Here is a 22568-nt window from a genome sequence, read left to right on the forward strand (position 1 = left end):
ATTACTTACATAGCTATCAGTATACTATATTATCTACCGGAAGCTTCGGGATGCTTTCTACTCAGGACGATTTTGGTGACAAAATGAGATCCGCTTTAGTGAGAGTGGCAACTTCGTGGTCGCGAATAATGCTCTGCGCGTTCGATTGCTCCATCGGATCGCCCCCCGATTGGAAGAAACGATCTGTAAGTCGAATATTGGTTTAAAATACACATTCGTCATTATCCTTAAGAACCAAACACGCTCCTGTCTAATATGATTTCAACATTGATATAATAATAATTGATTATTTGTTAACTTCCCGCAGAGTAAGTTATAGTAATCGCAAAAAATCGCAAACATTTTGGCATACCTTAGAAAAAATGGATGTATGCAGTGGTGTTGTGCTAATATTTTTTTTGCCGGAACGCTAAAATTAAAAAAAACGGTTTAAAAACCGGTTCTCATGTTTGTTCCGGTTCCGTTCGAAAAGGAAAGAAACAAAAATCATTACAAAACCTATTTTGTGCACATATATGTATGCTTATTATAATAATAGGAACATTTAATAAAAATTAGTTAAATTATAATTTATAAAATTCACTTTCTATATGTAGTGATTTGTTTTGCCGGAACGCTTTCCGGCCAAAAAATGATTTGCCGGAACGACGTTCCGGCTCGACAACACTACTGGATGGATGTGCATGTGTGTGCGCGTGTATGTTCGTATGTGTGTGCGGATCATAGAGCTTATACTACATTTGGCATATCTTATATTTATGTAGCATAAGGTCTATGGTGCGGAAACAATTTTTCGTCGACGATTTCGAGAACACGAATCAACCGATTTGAATAATTCAAAAAACATTCGAATCCTATTGACAAGAAGACGTGCCGATTAGTTTTTTGCCGGGGTAGGTCCAGCCGTTTCCACGATAAGGAACAAAAAGTGCCCGAAACGGTAATTCAGTTTTTGAGAGAACGAAGCGTCGGATTTTAATGATTCAAAACATTTTATTTATATTAACGAAAAAAAAAGTTAAAAAGATGCTATTTGGCTATCAAAAATAATTATTAGACAAATGCACATCACATAATCAGATATTTTATAAAAATTTTAGTAGTAAGTACAAATTTTGTTTGCATTTCTTTGGGATCCGTACCAAGATTTATAATGTTAAAAATCAAATATTTCAAAAAGTCCAACTTTTAAAAAAAGAAAATTCAAAAATCAAATTTGTTCAAAGTTTTTAAAAATTGTAAAACTTTTAAAAATTTCATTCTGGTACGAGAGGTTTCATTGTGCCTCAAGGCACGATAGCTAGTTTTAAATTTAGATAATTATGTCACAGACACAAACATGATATCATAATTAAAAAATCCTAAAACCTTGTTTATAGACATAGCCTACCTTCGTCCATGAGTATAACAGAATTAGTGTCTGGATTGTTACTTGAGATCGGCATTTGTCCGTGCGTCATCATACCGAAATCCTCTTCAAGTGTTATGAAAGGTGGATTCCATCGCGGTACAGCACCTCGAGCCGCACTTCTCGCAGCGCTCACGGGCGTTCCGTAAAGCGACAAATTCGTAGGACTAATAACACCTGACATACCACTCATAGAACTGATTGCCGGATAGCTAAACAATTGTGCAGGTTGCCCGTGGAAATGATTAAAAGCGTAATCTCTTCCCGCCGTGGCTCCCGCCGGACCGGCGGAGTACGGACTTGGTATGCGGGAGGGACTCTTTCGTGGCGAAACAGGTGGCGAAGGCGTCATATCAGTATGCGATTGTAGCACGCTGTTGTGATCCTGCATAAATAAAATGAATAACGATTATTTTAAGGTGCTATAGTGATTAATTGTGGTAAATTTCAAGGCGCAGTTAATCCCCATATAGTGCAATACTTCTGTAACACTCTAATATGGTTCAAGAATTCATCTTATACACGGTGTAAGATGGGTATTTCTCAGTGGTGTCGTGCTAATATTTTTCAGCGGAACGCTGAAGTTAAAAGACCGGTACTCGTATTTGTTTCGGTTTGGTTAGAATTTCAGTTCAGCAGAAGAAAAAAACGTTACGGACTCTGGTTTACGATTCGGAAAAACAAGCCAGTTTGTTCCGATTTGAGTTCGGTTCAAGATCTTGTTTATACATATAAAAATTTGTCAAAAATTAGAAAAAAATCAGCATTTTTTATTTTTCTTTCAATACGTCAGCCAATTCAATAATTCTTTATCATCCAATTCAACAATTCTTCACAGAAATCATATTTAGTTCCGGTACGCGTTCTGGTTCAATAAGTAAGTACCGGAAGGAACGACGTTCCGGCGCATTCCGGCTCGACAAAACCACTGGTGCTTTTATAGCAAGATTTAACTCCAACACGGTTTGATAACAAAATATGAAACATAATAAAGCTATCAAAAGCAAACTTTGCCTAAAATTAATGAAATCACCGTACAACAGGTCAATAAACTAGTGCAAAAGATACCTCATTTTAACATTTTGCGTTCGAAAAACGAATCTAATTTTTAACAGCAAAAAGCCTAGGGTTACAAGAACTGTTAGTTTATATTTTTCTTAAACGAAGATGCTTAAACGAAGCACAAAATTTAAACGGGAACTTTACAAATGTTTATTTTTGCTTTAACTTACAGTCGGTCAAGTAAGAGCGTGACCGTGTTAATTTATAAAAATAATTATTTTATGATTTTTTAATATTTATATATGCATTGTATACGTTACAAGCAATGATGCAATTTGGTCAATATGTGTCCAGTCACCACCGGGGTCGACAATTGGCTGGCATCTCCGACGTCTGCTTTTTACTAATTTAACGGATTATTCTAGTCTGACGGCTCGTATTTTAATTTAATGGCTCGATGAGGGCAGTACGTGCTCATATAGAACTTTTATCAGTAAAAATGGCATTTTCAAAATCTCTATCAATATTTTCATGTGCCCAAGCGGAAAAGAAGCACATGTTTTTCAGTCGTCAGAGGCTTCCCCGTTGTGTTGCGCCATTTCAGATCATGAATACGAAGAAAGGTTCAGATAGTTTTGAAGATATTTTTATAGATATTTCTAAACATTTTTCTATTAATTTTGCTCGTTCTTGCTGCAGTGTTAGAGCAGGATTCCGCAAAAACACATTCACTGTTCTTTTTTCTTCTTTTTTATTTGAACCACGTTCTGATAAATCATCGACATTTTTAGCAACTTTATATAGATGAATCAAATTTTGTACAAATGCCTTCAACTTTCTCATATGTTTAGCAGCAGCTGATTGCGACAATTGGGGACCATTTGGGTGGATGCAAAAGGGCGCAGCCTCGTAGCGCGACGCGTAACTTAGCACTCATGGCGTTTATTTTTTCTCAACAGATCAACGACAACTAAACCTTTGTTGACAATGCATCAAAGACAAAGCTTCACTTTATCGGCTCACGAAAGAATTAGACCGAAATCTTTCATTAACTGTCGTTAAAGTCGGCCACGCTCTTACTTGACCGACTGTATATAGTTAGAGTCATGTCATACTAAAAGCAAGCAATCGAAATCAAATTTTTTGTATAAGGTAAAGCAAGTAAATATCTAAAAATAATACAGAAAAATGTTTACTGTTAAGGATATCACTTAATAAGAATCGCTACGATCATGAAAATATTATTACATTCATTTAATATGTATTACTAATTAAAACAAATAAATATATTCATCTTTATTATAATAATATAATTGCTGTTTTCTTAATTTCTTGGAACCTAGCCTCTATTTTTGTATTAAGCCGGGCACAGACGTAACTGTATGCATGTGCAACTGAATGAATGTGCAACCAGGCGTATTTTCACAGTGCCCACAGACGGCTCAAGTTTATGTTCAAGTATTTGCGCAAGCATATCACAAATGTCAACTAAGAAACATCAAGACATAACCTAAAAATATATCTTTTTTATTAATTTATATATTTACAGCATCATAAGAAAATTCAAAGTGTTCAGAAGGCTAATTTAATAACTTTTAATTGTCGATAACTTCATAAACTTGTATTATGAATTCGCTACAAAGTAAAATAAAAACGGAACATGTGGTGCCACACGCGGCCGACGAATGAACTTGCCGAATTGAATGATTGCGCAATTAAAATAATCGAAAAGTGCTCATGCCTGCTCGCTTGCAGCAGTCTGTCAAGTTGCGCAAAAAACACCCCACAGGCGCTACAGAATACATGTGCAAGTTGCAGGTTGCGCAAGTATACAGTTACGTCTGTCGCCGGCTTTAGTCCTTTGATTCGCATAACACGATAGTTTTTTGCAACGTATTTGATTAAAATGCAAATTTTTGAATGTTACATATCAAATCGATATTCGAAATCATTACCTGCTGATCGTGGGGTGAAGATCCATCGTCAGGCGGCGTTACCGATGCGGGCGGCGAACTAGCGAGATCCGCTGTCGACCGGATAATGGCAACAGGTCGTGCCATTGGCGGCAGTGGCGGCGGCGGTAACATAGCACTGTATTGGCCGTACTGTGTCGCTTTGGGACTGCGCGAGAGACCACTCTGCACTTGCATGCCGAACTGGTGAAAAATATATAATATAATATATTGACTCCAAACTGGGACATTTAAATATATTTGATTTATTTCAATTATTTAGATTAATCTATTTTAGGGATTACTTAATCTGAGAGAAAATTTATAATAAAGCACAAAATAATTTATGACCGATTTGCGTATGTAATAATATTTTATTAGAATAAATTGTATTTATTTTCAAAGGTAAACTAATTGGATTACAAGACTATTGTAAAGGTCAAAACCTTTATAAAATGTTTTTTACAGTTCATATGAAGTGTTTTTAACGCGTTAATCACCGCGATATCAGAAAAAAAATCATATGGGCCATGGTAACTTCATCGGATAATTTAGTTAAAAAAGAATCAACAAAAAATAACAATTAGTGTAACTAGAGCACAACTAGTGTAACCGCCTAAAAAAAGGTGATTTTTGGGAATTTATATTAAAAAAACTATTTTATCAATCATTTCAAAATTTTAGGAATATATTTATACATGTTTTAACAATACATAGTAAAATTTTTGAAAAAAAAAATTAAATATTTTTTTAACTTATCGACGATCTCCAACGGCGCGACAAAAAAAAGGCCCTTCACTGCTGCAGTGATTCCGGCCTTCTTACGTGGATGAAATTTAAAAAAAAAATCTCGTTAAACTAGATAATATTGTCTGTAAAATGAACTACGATAAAAAAATCAAAAATTGACAAAACGACGGCGTTTTTTTTTAAAAAAAAGTCGAATTTTACCCAAAATTTTGGTCGTTTTTGGACTGCCAAAATTCGATTTTTGATCCGATCAAAAATCGATAGTTCATTTTACGCAGAACTATATATAGAACATGTAAAAAAAATTGATAGTGATCGGATCATTTGTTTTTGAGTAATCGCTGCAGCAAATTCGGAAAATGCTGTTTCGAAAAACGCGTTTAAAGCTTAAATGATCGTAATACAATATACTATGTATATACTCTTTAAATGGCTGTAACTCAAAAACTATTTAAGATATCGATTTAAAATTTTGGTATGATATTTTTAAAGGTATAACCTATCGAAAATTGAAAATTCGATTTTTTGAAAATTTCACACTAGTTGTACCCCTTAAGGGGGTATTCTAGTAGAGAGCGATGAATTTTAGGTCATTTTTAAAGTGTCGTAAAAGAAAGCAATGAATGTTTTTACTATCCATTTATTTACCACTTATTTATTAATATTATTAAAATACAAAACAAAAATTAAAAAACAAAAAAGTTGAAAATTGTAAAAACTGGCAGCTGATAAAGTGGGTGGTCTCAAAAAATTTGCAAATCAGTCTTGACATGATTTCAGCCCTCCTAGTCATCGGAAATGCAAAAAATAAAAAAGATTATTAATCTACAATGATGTCCTCCGAACTAGCGATGAGTAAAAAAAATTTTTTTACAAATTGGCGACTGTTTGAAAAAAACGTATTTTTTTTACTGTTTTTTTGAGTTTCTCGATTTTTTTTTAAATTAGTAAAAATTGGAATTTGGGGATAATCCTAGTTCGGAGGATTATCCTAGACTCTCTGAATATTTCAAGTGAATCGGTCAATTAAAACTCGAGAAATCGTGTCAACAGTACTGAAAAAGTCTGTTCTGAGGAAAACGCATTTAAAGTTTTGCGTGAAGCCAAACCAGTATGAAGACCGAGTCAGTAAAATGCCTATATCTCCGAAAATAATTCAAATTTTCAAAAACCTTCTCGTACCTATATTCTTAGATAGTTAAACTTTTATAATATGATATAAAAAAAATTTCGATTTTTTTGAATTTCTACACTAGAATACCCCCTTAATGCGTCAAAAAATTTTTTGCCAAAATTGCTGGAAAACGTTATTTTTTACATATATGACTCTTTTTCTAGCAAATCGCGTATGTCAAACATATAAACTCCTAAGCGTCAGACGCACATGACTGACATGGTGATTAACGTGTTAAATATATGTTATGAACAATAATTAAGTAAAATTAATTTAACAAACTAAGCCGTAGCACATCATATAAATGTATAGTTATTCTGTAAGTACTGACCTGAGCCCCTTGCGTTCCGTTTTCGGCCTCCTGGCAGACGAACGTGACGAAGTCCGACAGCGTATCATGCCCGTTGACCTGCGAATCTGCATACTTGACAGTGGACCCGTGGCCTGCATGCAGCGAATCGCTGCCATTGCCGCCTTGGGATACAACGCCGTTGCCTGCACCAGATGCACCATTACCGCCGCCGCCAGGGCTGTGCTGATAGAATATCGCCGCCGTCGAACCAACTTGCGACGGGGATGACACCAGACCGCTGGTTATATGCGACAAACCAGATACTGGAAAATGAAATTCTGACGAATTCAATTCAGAGTTAATATCGGTTTCTTGGTTTTTGTACGTACACGGACGTTGAAGGTATTGTGTGTTTACTAAGAATTGACGAGAAAAATTACATAATATTTATGTTCTGATGATTTTCCGAGTTTCTATGTTTCAGGAATCATATTTTATTTATTTATTTATCTGTTTAATAGTATATTTGAATATATTATTAGTATACTTGTATTGAAATTTTCTATATATATACTATAATCATAGTACAGCAACCTATACTTAAAACTATACTTTTAATTTGTCTATATATTCAAAATAGTAGTTACTAGGAACAGTACAAATAAAGAATCTAGATCAGTGATTCCCAACCTTTTTTGGGCCCCGCCCCACCTTGAGGTTTATAAAAACGTTATGCCCCCCCATACAATTTTTTTTCTCCCAGGAAAAATGTGAATGATAACTTTTAAGATGAAATCGCTATTAAATTGTTATTAAACATCATAAGTAAAATTTCGGAATAAGCCAACTTACGGAAATTCCAAACTAATTTTATTACTGTTTTTTTCGAAATTCATTTAATGGAATACTTGAGCTAAAACAAAGATTTTATATTAGGTTCTAATCTAAGCTTTTTTTTCAATAAATTATAGCAGATTTTTGTACATATGATTACATTTGGGCATTTGGTTTCAGTTTCTTCATAAAGCCATTTCTTAACGAATCTACGTGACATTTTCTTAACTCAGAACGAAATTATATCTTAATTTTATATATTTTTTGTTAAATCTTTTTTAGTTATCAGATTGGAAACTAAGTAAATGCGCATATTTTTCCTAGAAATTGATAGTTATCGTTGGCAACTAAGTAAGTGCGCATTTCAGTTAGAAAATCAAAGACAATTTTTGCGTGGAATTAAATAACTACGTATACCATTTTGATCGATGGCCTTTTGTTATTTTCCAAGAAGCATCATTATCCCAAGTTTATAAAACTTCTAGTTTTTTCTCGAAAATTTTATTAGCAAAAACTAAATTAGACACAATTTGACACCATCATGATTTTTTTTAAATTCAAGGGTTTTAAAACAGAACATTTGGTGGGTGTGGAGAAAATTTTTCACCAACCCCCAATAATTTTTAAACATAGCCAAATTGTTTCTATTAGCCCAATCGATTATTGCTTTAATTACCAGAGCACTTTAGAGCAGCATTGAGTGGAAAATTACCAGAATGACATTTTCAAAACCAATTTTAACATAGCTGTTTTTTAAGGCTTCGACAACATAAACAGCACCTATTCTTTGGGATGATCGTTTTACCATTTGCAGAAATAAAAATTCATTTCTCACTATACATTACTACCTCAACCTCAACAAACCTAAAGAATCATTTGAAGCAATCTAACAATAAGAGTAAAAGCCGCGCTTAGTGTCAACCTTGTACTATTTAAGCATAAAATAAACATTAGTTTATTTTAAATTAATTTCATCTTTAGCCATAGTTACTGACAGCGAGTAAAAAACTCACATCATATTTACTTTTCTTGTGCATATTTCAAGTCGAGTCTTGTCACTGACCTTAAAGCATTTATGCCAAGCAGTCAGAAACTTGATTTACCTATTTTTTTTGGTAATTTTCGTAAATTGGAAGTTAAAAATAATTAGTGAAGGGCTACTGGAACCCAAAGAATTGTTGCATCCCGCAATATTCTCTTTCATAATGTTGTTGTTAGATTTATATAAAGTTTATTGCATGTATCATTTTCAGATTATAATGGGTAGTTGCAATTTTATTATAAAGTAATGAGAAAAAGTCAAGTCAACCCGGCAAAAACATAACTCCGGCACAAGGAAAGCAAGTTTGAAAACTAAAACCGTCGCGGCCAAACCGGGACACCTTATTATTCTAAATCTAAGAATCATTTTTTTTGTTAATTTTTGTTAAGTTTTGTTTTACCGATGCTATACTACATTACATTAAAATCAATAAAATTTTCAAATTGCCCCCATGAAATTACAAATTGCCCCCCGGTGGGGCGTGCGCCCCACGCTGGGAAACACTGATCTAGATCGTATTGTGTGAAAATGAATTACTTAAACTCTAAAACGCATTTACGCAACTACTGAAGACTAAAAAAAGTCCAGTATTTTATAATATTTGTCGACCTTTGACAGATAATTTTATTAAATTTGTGAGGTAAAATATCAAACTCACCATCATCATTTGTTCTGCCCTGAACAAGGAGACGCGCGTGTCCAGGGTACGACCGCTGCATCGCGAGCGAGTCATGAGATGAGTCACCAGGACGGCTTAACACCGTTGGAAAAACTCCGGACATAGGCGGGGGCGATGGACACGCGTCAACCTTACTGCCGCCACTTGACCTCAGTAAGGGCGATGTTGACATGTGCATCGTGCGCGGGTCCGCTGAAAAAATATAATTTGGTTTAATATACCAACTTATACCTTATATTAGGTTAACTTCGCTTACAATATGAACTTATAGACGATATTCGTGGATATAAATTCGTGCTATTAAAATTGGATGGAATATATACTAATACGATAAATTGCTCATATCGTTTAGTGATTCAAAAATTATTTTATTTAGTATCACAGAGAGTTAGTCTTTATATTAGGCATTAAACAATTCTAAAACAGCATTTATTGGTTATGAATATTATAATATTAAGCATTATCGAATTCACTTTTTTAACTTCCCGTAGCGCAAGTTATAGTAATCGCAAAAAAATCGAAAATGAAAATGTTTATAGATCTTTACGTTTCAAAACCTTCTGAACATTTTGGCATACCTTAGAAAAAATGGATGTATGTGTGTGTGTGCGTGTAGGTATGTATGTTCGGATACAAATTTTCGTCGACGATTTCGGATCAACCGATTAGAATAATTCAAAAAACATTCGATTCGTATTGATAAGGAGACGTGCTGATTAGTTTTTGGCGAAGGCAGGTCTAGCCGTTCCGAAGATACGAGGCAAAAACTGCCGAAAACGGTAATTCAGTTTTTAAGAGAACGGAGCGTCCGATTTGACGAATTCAAAAAACATTTTATTTGTATTGACTAACTGATGAACTGTTCTAATTTTTGGAAAAGCAGGTCCAACGACTTTGGAGATGTGGAGGAAAAAGTAAAAAAATGAGCCATTTGGCGGTCAAAAATGAACATTAGAGATATGCACATCAAATTATCAGATATTTTATAGAGATTTTAACAATAAGTATAAATTTTGTTTACATTCCTATGGGTTACGTACCAATGTTTACGCGTTAGACGGCGACGCGGCGCTTACGCGCTTTGATATTTCGTCTTTATGCAGTTAAAGCAGTACGATTGCTTTGAAAAAAAGTTCAGAATTTCCAAAACATTTTAAATTAAATGGTTTAAGATAGAATGATTTAATATGGTTCCAAATTCTATTAAAAGTTTCAAATCATTGATCAACTTTTATTGATTATTAATAATGATTATTTTTAATTACTCGAATTTCGAATTGCGGTACGGGAAGTTCCAGCAATTTGTCTTAAGGCACGATGCCCTAATTGCCTTAAACAGAATTCCACTTACAGCTACTCACTTTTTATTATTAAAAGCTTTGTGAAGATATAGGTTGAACTCGTTTTAAGTAACAGAACAATGAGCAAAGTTACTGACATTTATCTTTTAGTTATAATTATAAATACAACTTTACATGTCCGGTTAGATTATTTCGGTCACGGACTCAAAATTTTGTATAAAACCTTAACATAAGAATGTCAGATTTAAATAAATCTTGATGACAACGGTATTGAAAAATGAATAATTCCACAGATCCAAAGTCACTAAATCAACGTATTCTAAAGTTATTTTTTTGAATTCACTAAAATTTTCAGTATAATTACTAAAGTTCTCACTGTAGCCTCCGGACACAACTATCGCGGCAGATTGAGGCAAACGGTCTTGAGGTGAAGGCGCGCCTGGTGTCGAAGGAGCAGGTACTGAGACAGACACGGGACTTGAGTAACTGTTGCAATAATAAGCGCCGCTGCTAACTACACCTGAGCCGCCTCCTCCTGCTCCACCGCCGCCATGCTCCAACTTTATACTCTGCATCTCACCGGATGTGTCTTGCAGTATTGACGCTACAATAGTAATAATTAGATTAGATAGAGAAAAATATCCAAAGTTGTTATAAAATATCTGATTGTTTTTTAATTACTTTATTAGTTTTCAAAGCGAATTTGATTTGTATCAAATTACTTTCATCGTTTGCAATTGATCTGTATGTATATCGAGAAGCCAAGTATGATTAAAAAGTACAAATTTTATACTTAACCCTCCGTCGGTCGGATATTTTTTCACCTTCGAACGGTCGGAAAGGTCTGGATGGACCACTATTTATTTTACATGCATTTATATGGAATAAATGAGTTTTTGGTGTCTTATAGTATATTAACGATTATTAATAGTAAATATTTATAGTTTTGATTTTTTCTTTTTCTTACCGTCTTTTGCATTTGTTGAGCTTGCTTATGATAAAAATATTACATATTATATTATATAAAAAAAATCAAGAAATATGAAAAAATCCTTGTTTTTTTTGTTAATTTTTCTGTTTTATATCAATGAAAAACAATTTTATTTTTTTTCGGCGCCTTTGAAATAAATGTGAAATTCAAATGAAAACGAAATGAGATGCGTCGACTTTGAAATGAGCTGTAAAACTCAAAGTGAAAATATAATTTCACTACAGGTTTGCCAAAAAAAAATTTCGAATGCAATACGGGTAGAAAAATTGTTGATAATGTGTGCATTACTCATCCGATTTTAAGTGTTTGCGATTACCAATAAGTTTGGTAGGTTTTCAAGGAACTCTCGTCATGAAAATACTAACATTCATGATATAACACATAGCAAAGAATATATACAACGCAGTTTGAATAGAAAATACCATGAAAAAAGACAAAATACTGGTTTACATATATGAAAAAGCGTATATTTCATACAAAATGTATGGGTGGTCTTGACAGACCTTTCCGACCGTTCAAAGTATAAAAAAGTTAATATCCTTATAATTATATCCTTCTGTACATTTTTTCGTCCTGATTTTTTCATTGATCGACAGCTAATGAAATTTTAGAAAAAGTCAAGAAATTTCGAATCGATAGGATTACTAGAAGTATTTTTATTTTTAATTGAAGTCGAAAAAAGTCTGGCCAGACCACGCCGACCGACGGAGGGTTAAAATCAATGTTTCATTAAGAAACACGTTAGGTAATAGCTTAAGTGAATATTCATATTTAGCCTTCGGAAAATTGTGAACAAAAAATAGAAATCAATCACACATTCCAAAATAGACGTAAAATAATTTGTAGGTATCTTATACTGATATTTATCTAGTTAATAAATTTAATGGTTTCTACAAATTTAACATTTCGATAAATTAAATTACAATTTTCCCGGTTTAGTATTGAATAAGAAATATTTTTGCCATAGAAACAAGATATTTATCTCTCAATCTGTGTTCAACTATATGTAATAGATGCAAACCATTTGGTTTTAAGTAGAGCAAATACATCTCATATTTAGTTATAATAAATAACTAATAAAATAATATATATATATATATATATATATATATTAAAATAGTTTTCATTTGAATTTTTTGCTCTTTTATCAAATTCCAAGCATATATATCATATTCCTATATTGCAAAGACAAAGCGGGGTGGACTGGTCTACGCAGAATTTAGTCATAGCGCCGATATTAATGCACCACAGCACAAAAGCAAAATTGTTCTCCGCGTTGCATCGTATATCGTTTTAATGTAGGTCACAATGACCCAATAAAATAGGTCAAAAGGTGTTCGCTAAAGGCAATGACCAGTCCACCCCTCACCGTGGGCCGTAAATTAGTTATATCTATTATGTGGTGTATGAAATTTGTGCTGATACGATACCTTTGGATAGCTTCCAGAGTTCCCTTGACGAGAAAACGCCAGTCGCTAATATTATGTCGTTGCATATCACACCGTTATACGGATTGTGCGCGTAAGCTGCAAATTATCAATTCTGTGAGATCATGATATTGACGATTATCATGAAATTTCATATATATAGTTTATATAAGTTACTTTTTATTGGAAAATGTGAAACGGCAGTATGTTTAGCGAATATACTAGAAAATTAGTTTTAAATTATTTTCACTATTTTAATGAACAATTAACTCACCCTTATGTTTACGCTCTTCTTCCTTTTTGCTATTGTAACAAGAACCACTTAACGTATCTGCAAATATATGCAAAAAATCTTTGATGCCACGCATTTCTATTAAATATAAATAATATGTATGTAACGAGAACCATTATATTTCTGACAACAGTATATGCGGTTCAAATCATTTTTACAATATTCACTGATTGCATAGTTTTGTTAAAATTTATTTCTTCGCATAAAAATAATAATTATTTTATTTAGATCATGCAATATTTGCATAACACAATTCGAATTTATTTATTATCAATTTTTGAGCCGAGCGGGTGTTTCGCAATATTCACATGAAATGCTCAAAATCAATAAACATTGACATTTTTTAACCCTTTTGATTTGCGACGCTTATAAATATTGTAACATACAGTATATGCATTCTTACCATGACTATTGATGAAATTAGCTAAATATAAGTCTAGTTCTCGTACGGATACGTTGATGTGATAAGGATTGACGCATAGTCCCGGCTGCGAGCAATCCGAGTTCTTCTCCAATCGTTCGCCATCCGTGCTCTCCAGCGGTATCGCCTTGAATAGTATCACCATGACCAAATCTAACCGCCAAACCTACGAAATTACATAATTTTAACGTTTAGTCTTAAATAAAACTAGCCGTAAGTGGAATTCTGTCTTAAGGCAATTAAGGCATCGTGCCTTAAGGCAAATTGCCGGAACTTCCCGTACCAAAAATTATTAATTTTTTAAAAACGATTAACATTTTTGAAAAAAATGTACTTTGAAAAAATAAGATTTTTGAGAAACTATATATATGGACAAAAATTTTTTTTTTTTTATTTTGACATATTGTGGAAGATCTGAACTTTTTTTTTAAAGCAATCGTACTGATTTAACTGCATAGGGACAAAATATAAAGCGCGTAAGCGCCGCGTCGCTGTCTAACGCATAAGCATTGGTACGGAACCCATAGGAATGTTAACAAAATGTATACTTATTGTCAAAATCTCTATAAAATATCTGACAATTTGATGTGCATATGTCTAATGATCATTTTTGACCGCCAAATGGCTAATTTTTTTAATTTTTCCTCCAAATCTCCGAAACCGCTAGACCTACCTTTATGAATTTTATTGATTCTTCATCTTGTCAATACAAGTGAAATGTTTTTTGAATTATTTAAATCGGACGCTTCGTTCTCTTAAAAACTGAGTTACCGTTTTCGGCACTTTTTGCCCTGTATCTTCGGAACGGCTAGACCTGCCTTCGCCAAAAACTAATCAGCACGTCTCCTTATCAATACGAATCGAATGTTTTTTGAATTATTCAAATCGGTTGATCCGTGTTCCCGAAATCGTCGACCAAAATTTGTATCCGCACATACATACACACACGTACGTACGTACATACATACATACACACACACACACACACACACATACATCCAAAAAAATGTAAAATGTTTATGAATTATAACATTGTTTATAACAAGTTAAGAATTGTAACATTCTAGATCCTCCCCCACGAAGTAATGCCTAGCGGCGGTTTCCGTGGGGACCAGAGGCAGGGGCAAAGCGGAGGTTTTAGTCGGTATTATACCAGGGCGGTATCGAGTCCGACATACCCAGACAGAAGACCGGTCTGGGATGCATAAAAGCATTTCCTTCGCTATACAAAAAAAAAAAAAAAAAAAAAAAAACATACATCCATTTTTTCTAAGGTATGCCAAAATGTTCAGAAACCTTTGAAACGTAAAGATATATAAAAATTTTCATTTTCGATTTTTTTGCGATTACTATAACTTTCCCTACGGGAAGTTAACTAGTGGTGCATGGTATCGTGGTTTAAGGCAAATTGCTGAAACTTCGCACTGAAAATGATTTCTTTTTAAAAAAATTTAAATTTTTTTGAGAACTTTGAAAAAAATTGAATTTTGAGAATTTTGAAATTTTACTTTTGAGTAAATTTGACTTTTTTGTATAAACATTGGTACAGAACCCATAAAAATATAAACAAGTTTAAACTTATTATTAAAATTTCTATAAAATAATTTGATGTGTATTAGTCTGATGATCATTTTTGACCGCCAAATGGCAATATTTTTAATTTTTTTCATTGGATCTTTGAAACATCTCGATCTGTCTTCATAAAAATTTAATCAGTTCTTCGTTTCGTCAATACAAATGGAATTCGAATCATTCAAATCGGACGCTCCGTTCTCTCAAAAACTGATTTACCATTTTTGGCACTTCTTGCCTTGTATCTTGGAACCGGGTGGACCTGCCTTTGCCAAAAACTGATCGCACGTCTCCCCATTAAGAGGAATCGAATGCTTTTTGAGTTATTCAAATCAGTTGATCCGTGTTCCCAAAATCATCGACAAAACTTTGTATCCGAAAACATTCACACACACATACATACATTTTTCAACGGTATGCCAGAATGTTCAGGAACTCTTGAAACGTAAAAATGTATAAAAATTTTCATTTTTGATTTTTTGCGATTACTATAACTTATCTTACATTAGTAATGTTAATAATATGGTTCTGTTTTTCTTATGAATAATGTAACGACTATACAAAACAACTAACTAATAAAAATAATTAATTTCAATATTCAGTTGTCTTATCCTGGATGTGACTTATAACTATAGATACTTAATAGTAGTTTTAAATTCATATTTTTGTATGCAGATTTACCCACAAAGGCATTTTTTTCACTTTAGAGTTAGACTATATTTGAGATCCATTGCCTCATGTTTTATGATATCATGCCGCCTGATGTCGAGCTAACCCAAGTTGGGATCAAAGTCAGGACTAGTTTACGCTAACCCAAGTTCTTAACAAATACACCAAGACGGGCTCTTTACAGTAAATAAACTAATAAGACAAACATTATTTACAAATGTATAGTACAAACTGTGTATCAAGTTATAATATAGTAATATATTTTGAACTCGCTTCAGTTCAAATTGCATTCTCTCTCAGTCTATAACTTTTGTTGAGAATAATTTGAAAATGTATTCAGAAACCATATTATAATGCTTTACATAAAAATATATCTGAAATATGCAAATGTCCGCACAAATATTTGTTTCAATTATGGATTCTGTATATAATAGGTCTTTTTTGCTAAATTTCTGATCAGTTCGAAAAGCATAAAAATAAATCGATGCAAAAATATTCGAACAACTTTTTATAATAGATTCAAAATATAGTTTTTGTATAAAGTCGGAAGATATGCGTTTGTCTCAATTTCGGAGAGTAACACGAGTCGTTTCTTACTATTTATATACAGCAGATTGGATGGTCATACAGTGGGACGGAATTGATCAGTTGTAAATTCTATTAGTAAAACAGCTCCGGAATGTTATAAAAAATAATGCGATATTTGTCTATATAATATAATGTTAAAACAAGTCTAATATGAAAGTATAAAATTTTATGACAGAAAGAAAATTTTGCTAAACATATTAATAATAATAATACAGTAAGCTGTATTATGCAGAAATTGCCAATATATGTCTCATTTGGAACATAAAAAACAGTAATTTTTTTAAAAAAATTATTAGTTCAGTACAGTACACAAAAAGTTGTCTGTATTGGGTATGCGGCATATATTTTTCATTGTAGTTTTTACCGCTGAACACGAATCTAAAGTCAAAATTGGAGGTCAAATGGCAAAAAATTAGAAAGAAAATAAAAAAAACGACAAAATTCCCAATAGTGTATTTCATCCGCATAATATTAAAAATGTTGTTGTTGTTTCCTGACCTTTTTCACCAAATGACTATTGAGCTTCAATTAAATAATCTATTGAGTTTTTTTGTATAATTCAGCAGTAATTTGCAAACATATTTATTCCCCATTGCCATTGACCATGTTTGCAATTAGATATCTAAAAATGTGCAGGTAAATTACTGCTGTATTTTACAAAAAAAAAAACTTACAGGTATTCAATGAACCAAAGATAAGTAAAAACGATTGAAATTGGTTATAATATCATCGTATGAATAAATATCATTAAAAACAAAACACAATGTCATTTCGTCCGCGCTTTCCCTAATGATTTTATAGTTTGCACGATCTTTAATTACATATTATAACTAAGGTGACAATATTAAACTTAATATTTTTAAATTATTAAATACTATTTAAGAATGCAATAATTTTTTTTTTCAATAAATCTCTTTTTTTATCAGAATTACTGACTTTTATTATTTAATTATATGTTACATCTTATATTACATTTTTCGCTTTTAAGCTTTTTCTAAAATTCTGTTTATCTTTCTTTATAATTATTTTGAAAAAAAAAATAGCTCTTATGCCAGGCAGCAGTCAAAATCTTTCATAATATTTGTTAATTTTTGTCAGAATTATTAATGTGAGAGGCTGTTTTAACCCACCTTCGGAATTTGTATTCCGCAATTTATTCATTCATAACGTATTGTTTCATATGAGCATACTCTTTGTACAAAACGCTTCCAGATATTTAATGAGTTAGTAATTTTATGATCAAATAAGAGCAAAGATTCAATTTAAGCCTATACTTTTTAAAAACCCGGGGCAATCCGGGACAAATAATGCTCTCAAAAAACCCGGGACACAAGGTGAAAATTCGGAACTGTCCCGGTCACCGGTATTATAACGCGTGAACTATTGATATAATTATTACACGAAGGCTATGAAAAGTACTTTCTACTAACTGAAACACTTGCAATTACTCGGTTAAATGATATACTATGATCGGTTAGAAACTTTACTCTATTTTTTTTCTAATGTATAATTTTGTAATTACGTAAGCAGATTTATTACAATTATTTACCCCCCCCATCCCCCTCGTCAGCAAAAGTAAGCAAAGCTCTTACCCCCTACCCCCATGCTTACGTAAACATTTTGCAATTAATGTAAAAAAATAAAAATACTACCTATGACGTAATCATCATCCAGACTCCCCTGTCCCCCATGTCAACCCAAAATAAGCAAATCAACAACCCCCCCGCCCCCCTATAGTGCTTACGTAATACATGAACAGCCTCTAACAAACAAAAGATTTTTTAATAAATATATAAAAAATTATATATTTAATTAAAAAATTATGGAGCAACTGATGTCTCAAGAAGCCTAACAGTATATCATTTTCAAGTGTCTTTTCTCTATTTATTTTAGATAAAATTCTTACAGCAATAATTGAAATCTGAAAAATGAGATCCTTTAGGCGGCACTGCCTAAAAAATTAGTTTTGTATTAGCAGTAGCAAGAATGTCCGTGGTATTGTTCCTACGCAGCTCAGAATATAATACAGCAGCGTCCGTTGAAATTACCAAATTGCGCTTCTTGTTTACAATCCCTCGGTTTTACCATAAACCAAACGATCCTCTCCGCGGGAAATTTCGTATATTTAGCATCGTCCGTAGCCATTTTCAAACCACTCACGGTTTATTCGCATAGTCCGATTGGCGGGAGCATTGTTTTTGCAAAGTGGAGTATATAACAAAGATCGTGCGACAACGTTAACGGAAACAGGGGGTCCTTGACTAACAATTTTATTTTAAACGTGAAAATCAGATTTAGTACGATATAGTTGTGTTAAGATTTATGCTTATGTTTAAAATTCTCGCTTGCTTTTATATATTCCCATATCCACGATTAGTTTTCAGTATGCAATAAGTTTTCCTTTTTATAGTTATAGTCATAGTTATAGTTATAGCTGCCAATCCACAACGATAAGATATAACCATAAAATAAAATCAAACTTCGTAAATATAAAGATAACTTTACACAAATTTAATATTTCTAAGTACTTGAACGGTTTTCTTCAAGATGGATACGATCTATCCTCCATAAGATTATACTATAATACACACACACACTCACACACACACACATATATATATACAAATTTATATTATAAAATGTTCAGTTAAGACCGTTAAGAAGGATACATCCCATATCAAAACGTTAAAATAAAAGAATTGAATTTTTTTCAAATAACATTGATACATTGATATTCTTCTAGAATTGATTTTTGCTTTGTGCAATGTATCTTCAATTTATTTTTGACAATTCAAAAATCATTTTTGAATTGTCTAAATTCACTCAAATTGTTAAAATCGTAAACATGAAATTTATTTCTTATTCTAGTATCTAAAAAAATCAGTAAAAAACATGGATCCATTTTTAATTACTTAAAAAACAGCTGAATCTGTCTTTGCTTAACTGAACCTGTCTTCTAAAATCGAAAATTGTTCTTCCCGAAATTAGGAAACCAGACTAGACCTGTCTTCTGAAATTATTCTTATCGAAACTCGAAAACCGTTTTTTATAGAAAATATCGGTATTTAATGTATGAATAATACTTGAAATAAATTAACAGTTATAGCCAAATGTACCATATTGATAAAAATACTGTTTTTGATCGATAGTATAATCCTTCGTTTCACTATTATAAAAATATTTGTTTTTTTATATATAAAAATATGCATAAACAACAAATAATTGTTTATGAAGTTATTTAATGCTGGTCAATTATTATTTTTTTGTTCTACTAAATTGCATATAAAAACTATTACTAATACAATTTAATAGTAAATAATTTCAGTCAAATATTGCTTTTAATCCTTTGCATTTTTTTGTTAAAATATTTTGTTCAATTTATTCGAGCAAATAGTTATTATGGTACCTGTCGAAACCGTTTTTTTTTTTTTTTGAAAAACAATACTATTCGAAAACCGGTTTTCTAAAATGTCGGTTTTTGTATGAAACCTAGTTAATACGTTCTTCAAAGATATAAAACGTGGTAAAATTATATCCACATATCCATATGAACCACATATATGTAAAGATTAATTTTACTACACTTATACATACAGTAGAATCTCGATTAACCGGACTAATTGTTATCGATAGGCATCCGGATAATCGAAAATCCGCATAATCCAATGTATGAAGAATAATGATGTGTATTTATCAAAAATAACAAATACATACATAGATATCAACGAAAATCAATGTTTAATAAAAAATTAACATTTCCTTATGTATGTACATATATATTTTCTTAGATTACATTACATACATGTACTAAACTACAGCATAAATCGTGCTAAAATACGAAATGTAGGTATGTACATACATATAACTCTGTCGCAGTTGGTAGTTCGGATAATCGCGAATAACCGTATAACTGAGGTCCGGATAATCGAGGTTCTACTGTATGTTAATTTTTAAAGATATGTCAAATAATATATGTACAAAAATAGTAATTTAGTTTTTGAGAGAACAGAGCTTTCGATTTGAATGATTCAAAAAACATTTTGCTTGTAACAACTGGTTATTTTTTAGGAAGACAGGTCTCGCGGTTTTAGAAATAAAATGAAAGAAGTAAAAAAATGCTATATGACGGTCAAAAATGATTATTAGACAAATACACATCAAATTATCAGATATTTTATATAGATTTTAATAATAAGAACAAATGTTGATTGCATTTCTATGGGTTTCGTACCCAGATTTATAATGTTTAACCGTTAGACTGGTTCAAGGCACGAGGCCATGCACCACGAGCCTACAACTGAACTTAACTACAGAAAGTTGAATATTGTACTCCAGCCTCCTCTAATTTTCAAAGATAGCAAAGCGTAGGACCATATTTCGTCTCTGGATATGAGAGGGTTCAAGATGTAGATAATAGTGAAAATAACTTGACCCAGTTCACGACTAGCATTTATTCCACGCGTGCCGAAATCGCTGCCGCTCGCTGGAGCTACCGCAGACTTTGTCGCGTCATAACGAGCGGATGGAAGACAGAAAAGTCAATTTTAGTACGATATAGTTGGTTAATATTTTTATGGAGACATGTTTTGAATGAATAAGTAGAACATTTCGAGAAAATGTTACTGTTTTGTCATGCTCGTAACGATGCTTTTCGATACAAACTTCATAATGACAACAATGCTCAAATATTCGAACATGTTTATGGTAGTATAAAAGAAACTTAGGGCTGAGGATTTTATTATTATGTCTTCAGATATTTTTGTAGATTTGCAGTTTTTTAAATAAGTAAAAAATAGTTAAACTAGTGGTGCATAACATCGTGCCTTAAAGCAAATTGCTGGAACTTTCCGTATGAAAAATGTTTAAAAAAGCTTTAAAATTTTTGAAAATCTTTGAAAATTTTTTTATTGAATTTTGAAGTTTTTGAAAGAAAACTTCTTGAAAAATAAGATTTTTTTATATCTTGAAATTTTTTGAAAATCTTGAACTTATATGTGTTAATAACACTAAAATTTGTTATAGACGAAATATCGAAGAAAGTAAGCGCCGCGTCCTGGTCTAATGTAAAAACATTGGTACGGAACTCATAGAAATATAAACAAAATATGTACTTATTATTAAAATTTCTATAAAATATCTGATTTGATGTGCATATGTGTATGATCATTTTTAACAGTCAAATGACTATTTTTACTTCCCAGCCTTCCCAAAAATTCGATCAATTCTTCATTCCGTTTATACAAATAAAATGTAATAATGTATACAAAATAAAATAGTCGTTCAATCTGACACTCCGTTATCTCAAAAACTAAATTACTAATTGTGGCACTTATAGCCCCGTATCTTCGATATGGCTGGAACCGCCTTTGGCAAAATTTAATCAGCACGTCTCCTCGATTGTTTTTTGAATGTTCCGGAAATCGTAGACGAAAATTTGTTTCCGAACACACACACATTCATCCATTTTTTCTGAAGTATGCCAAAATGTTCAGAAACCTTTGGAACGTAAAGATATATAAAAATTTTCATTTTCGATTTTTTCAAGATAACTATAACTTACCCTAAGGGAAGTTAAAAAGTATTACTTTTATTAAAATCATTAAAGTAGCAATTTAAATGGTGCATCCTGACAGCTTGTTTGCATTCTCATTAATAGCATACATTTGAATTTAATTTAAGAATTAGAAATTTTAGACTGCCTTCGGCGCGCATACTTTGAGCGTAAAAAAGTGTAAACAATAATACATACAAAGTAAGTAAAAGTCATAAAAATACGTTATTTTTTTGACTTATTAGAAATCCTACAGCAACAATTTTTTTTGAAATATTTGAAGTATATGGTAAGCCGCCGATGTGCTCAACAAAATCATTGTATAATGACTAATTTCATGAAAAGTTATTATAGTGCTAGCAAATTAAATAATCGATTACTCTTATTACAAATTATTAAAATATGGTATATTTAATAATTCACAGACAAAATATAATAAACTATAATTAATATTGTTCTAGACCAATACGCTGTAACAAATTAGAATCCAAGTAAGTTATGGAAGTACATACAAAGAAATTTAATTATTTGTGTTATTAAACTTTTCGAAAAAAAAATTTTTTTCGAATTTGGTGATTTCATAAGTGCCAAGGATCATTGAAGTGAATGACAATGATTGATAT

At 32.1% G+C, this 22568-nt stretch overlaps 1 protein-coding gene across 3 annotated transcripts in view; it reads right to left on the reverse strand.

The window, feature by feature from the left end:
- Positions 1-46: 46 nt before the first annotated feature.
- LOC113376793 (nuclear factor 1 X-type) overlaps positions 47-22568 on the reverse strand; it is a 49790-nt gene continuing 27268 nt past the window's right edge. For all 3 annotated transcript variants that reach the window (XM_026616852.1, XM_026616853.1, XM_026616850.1), the window contains 9 exons: positions 13548-13731; positions 13127-13183; positions 12856-12951; positions 10799-11038; positions 9113-9325; positions 6618-6901; positions 4366-4566; positions 1391-1793; positions 47-183 (listed from right to left, as the gene is read on the reverse strand). In XM_026616852.1, coding sequence (XP_026472637.1) covers positions 62-183; positions 1391-1793; positions 4366-4566; positions 6618-6901; positions 9113-9325; positions 10799-11038; positions 12856-12951; positions 13127-13183; positions 13548-13731 — 1800 coding nt within the window. In that variant the 3' untranslated portion in view covers positions 47-61. The remainder of the gene's footprint in view (positions 184-1390; positions 1794-4365; positions 4567-6617; positions 6902-9112; positions 9326-10798; positions 11039-12855; positions 12952-13126; positions 13184-13547; positions 13732-22568) is intronic.

The sequence above is a fragment of the Ctenocephalides felis genome, unplaced genomic scaffold, assembly GCF_003426905.1.
Source record: "Ctenocephalides felis isolate EL2017-DRISC unplaced genomic scaffold, ASM342690v1 CF-g0.4_SCAFFOLD_01886, whole genome shotgun sequence".
Classification (NCBI taxonomy): Eukaryota; Metazoa; Arthropoda; class Insecta; order Siphonaptera; family Pulicidae; genus Ctenocephalides; species Ctenocephalides felis.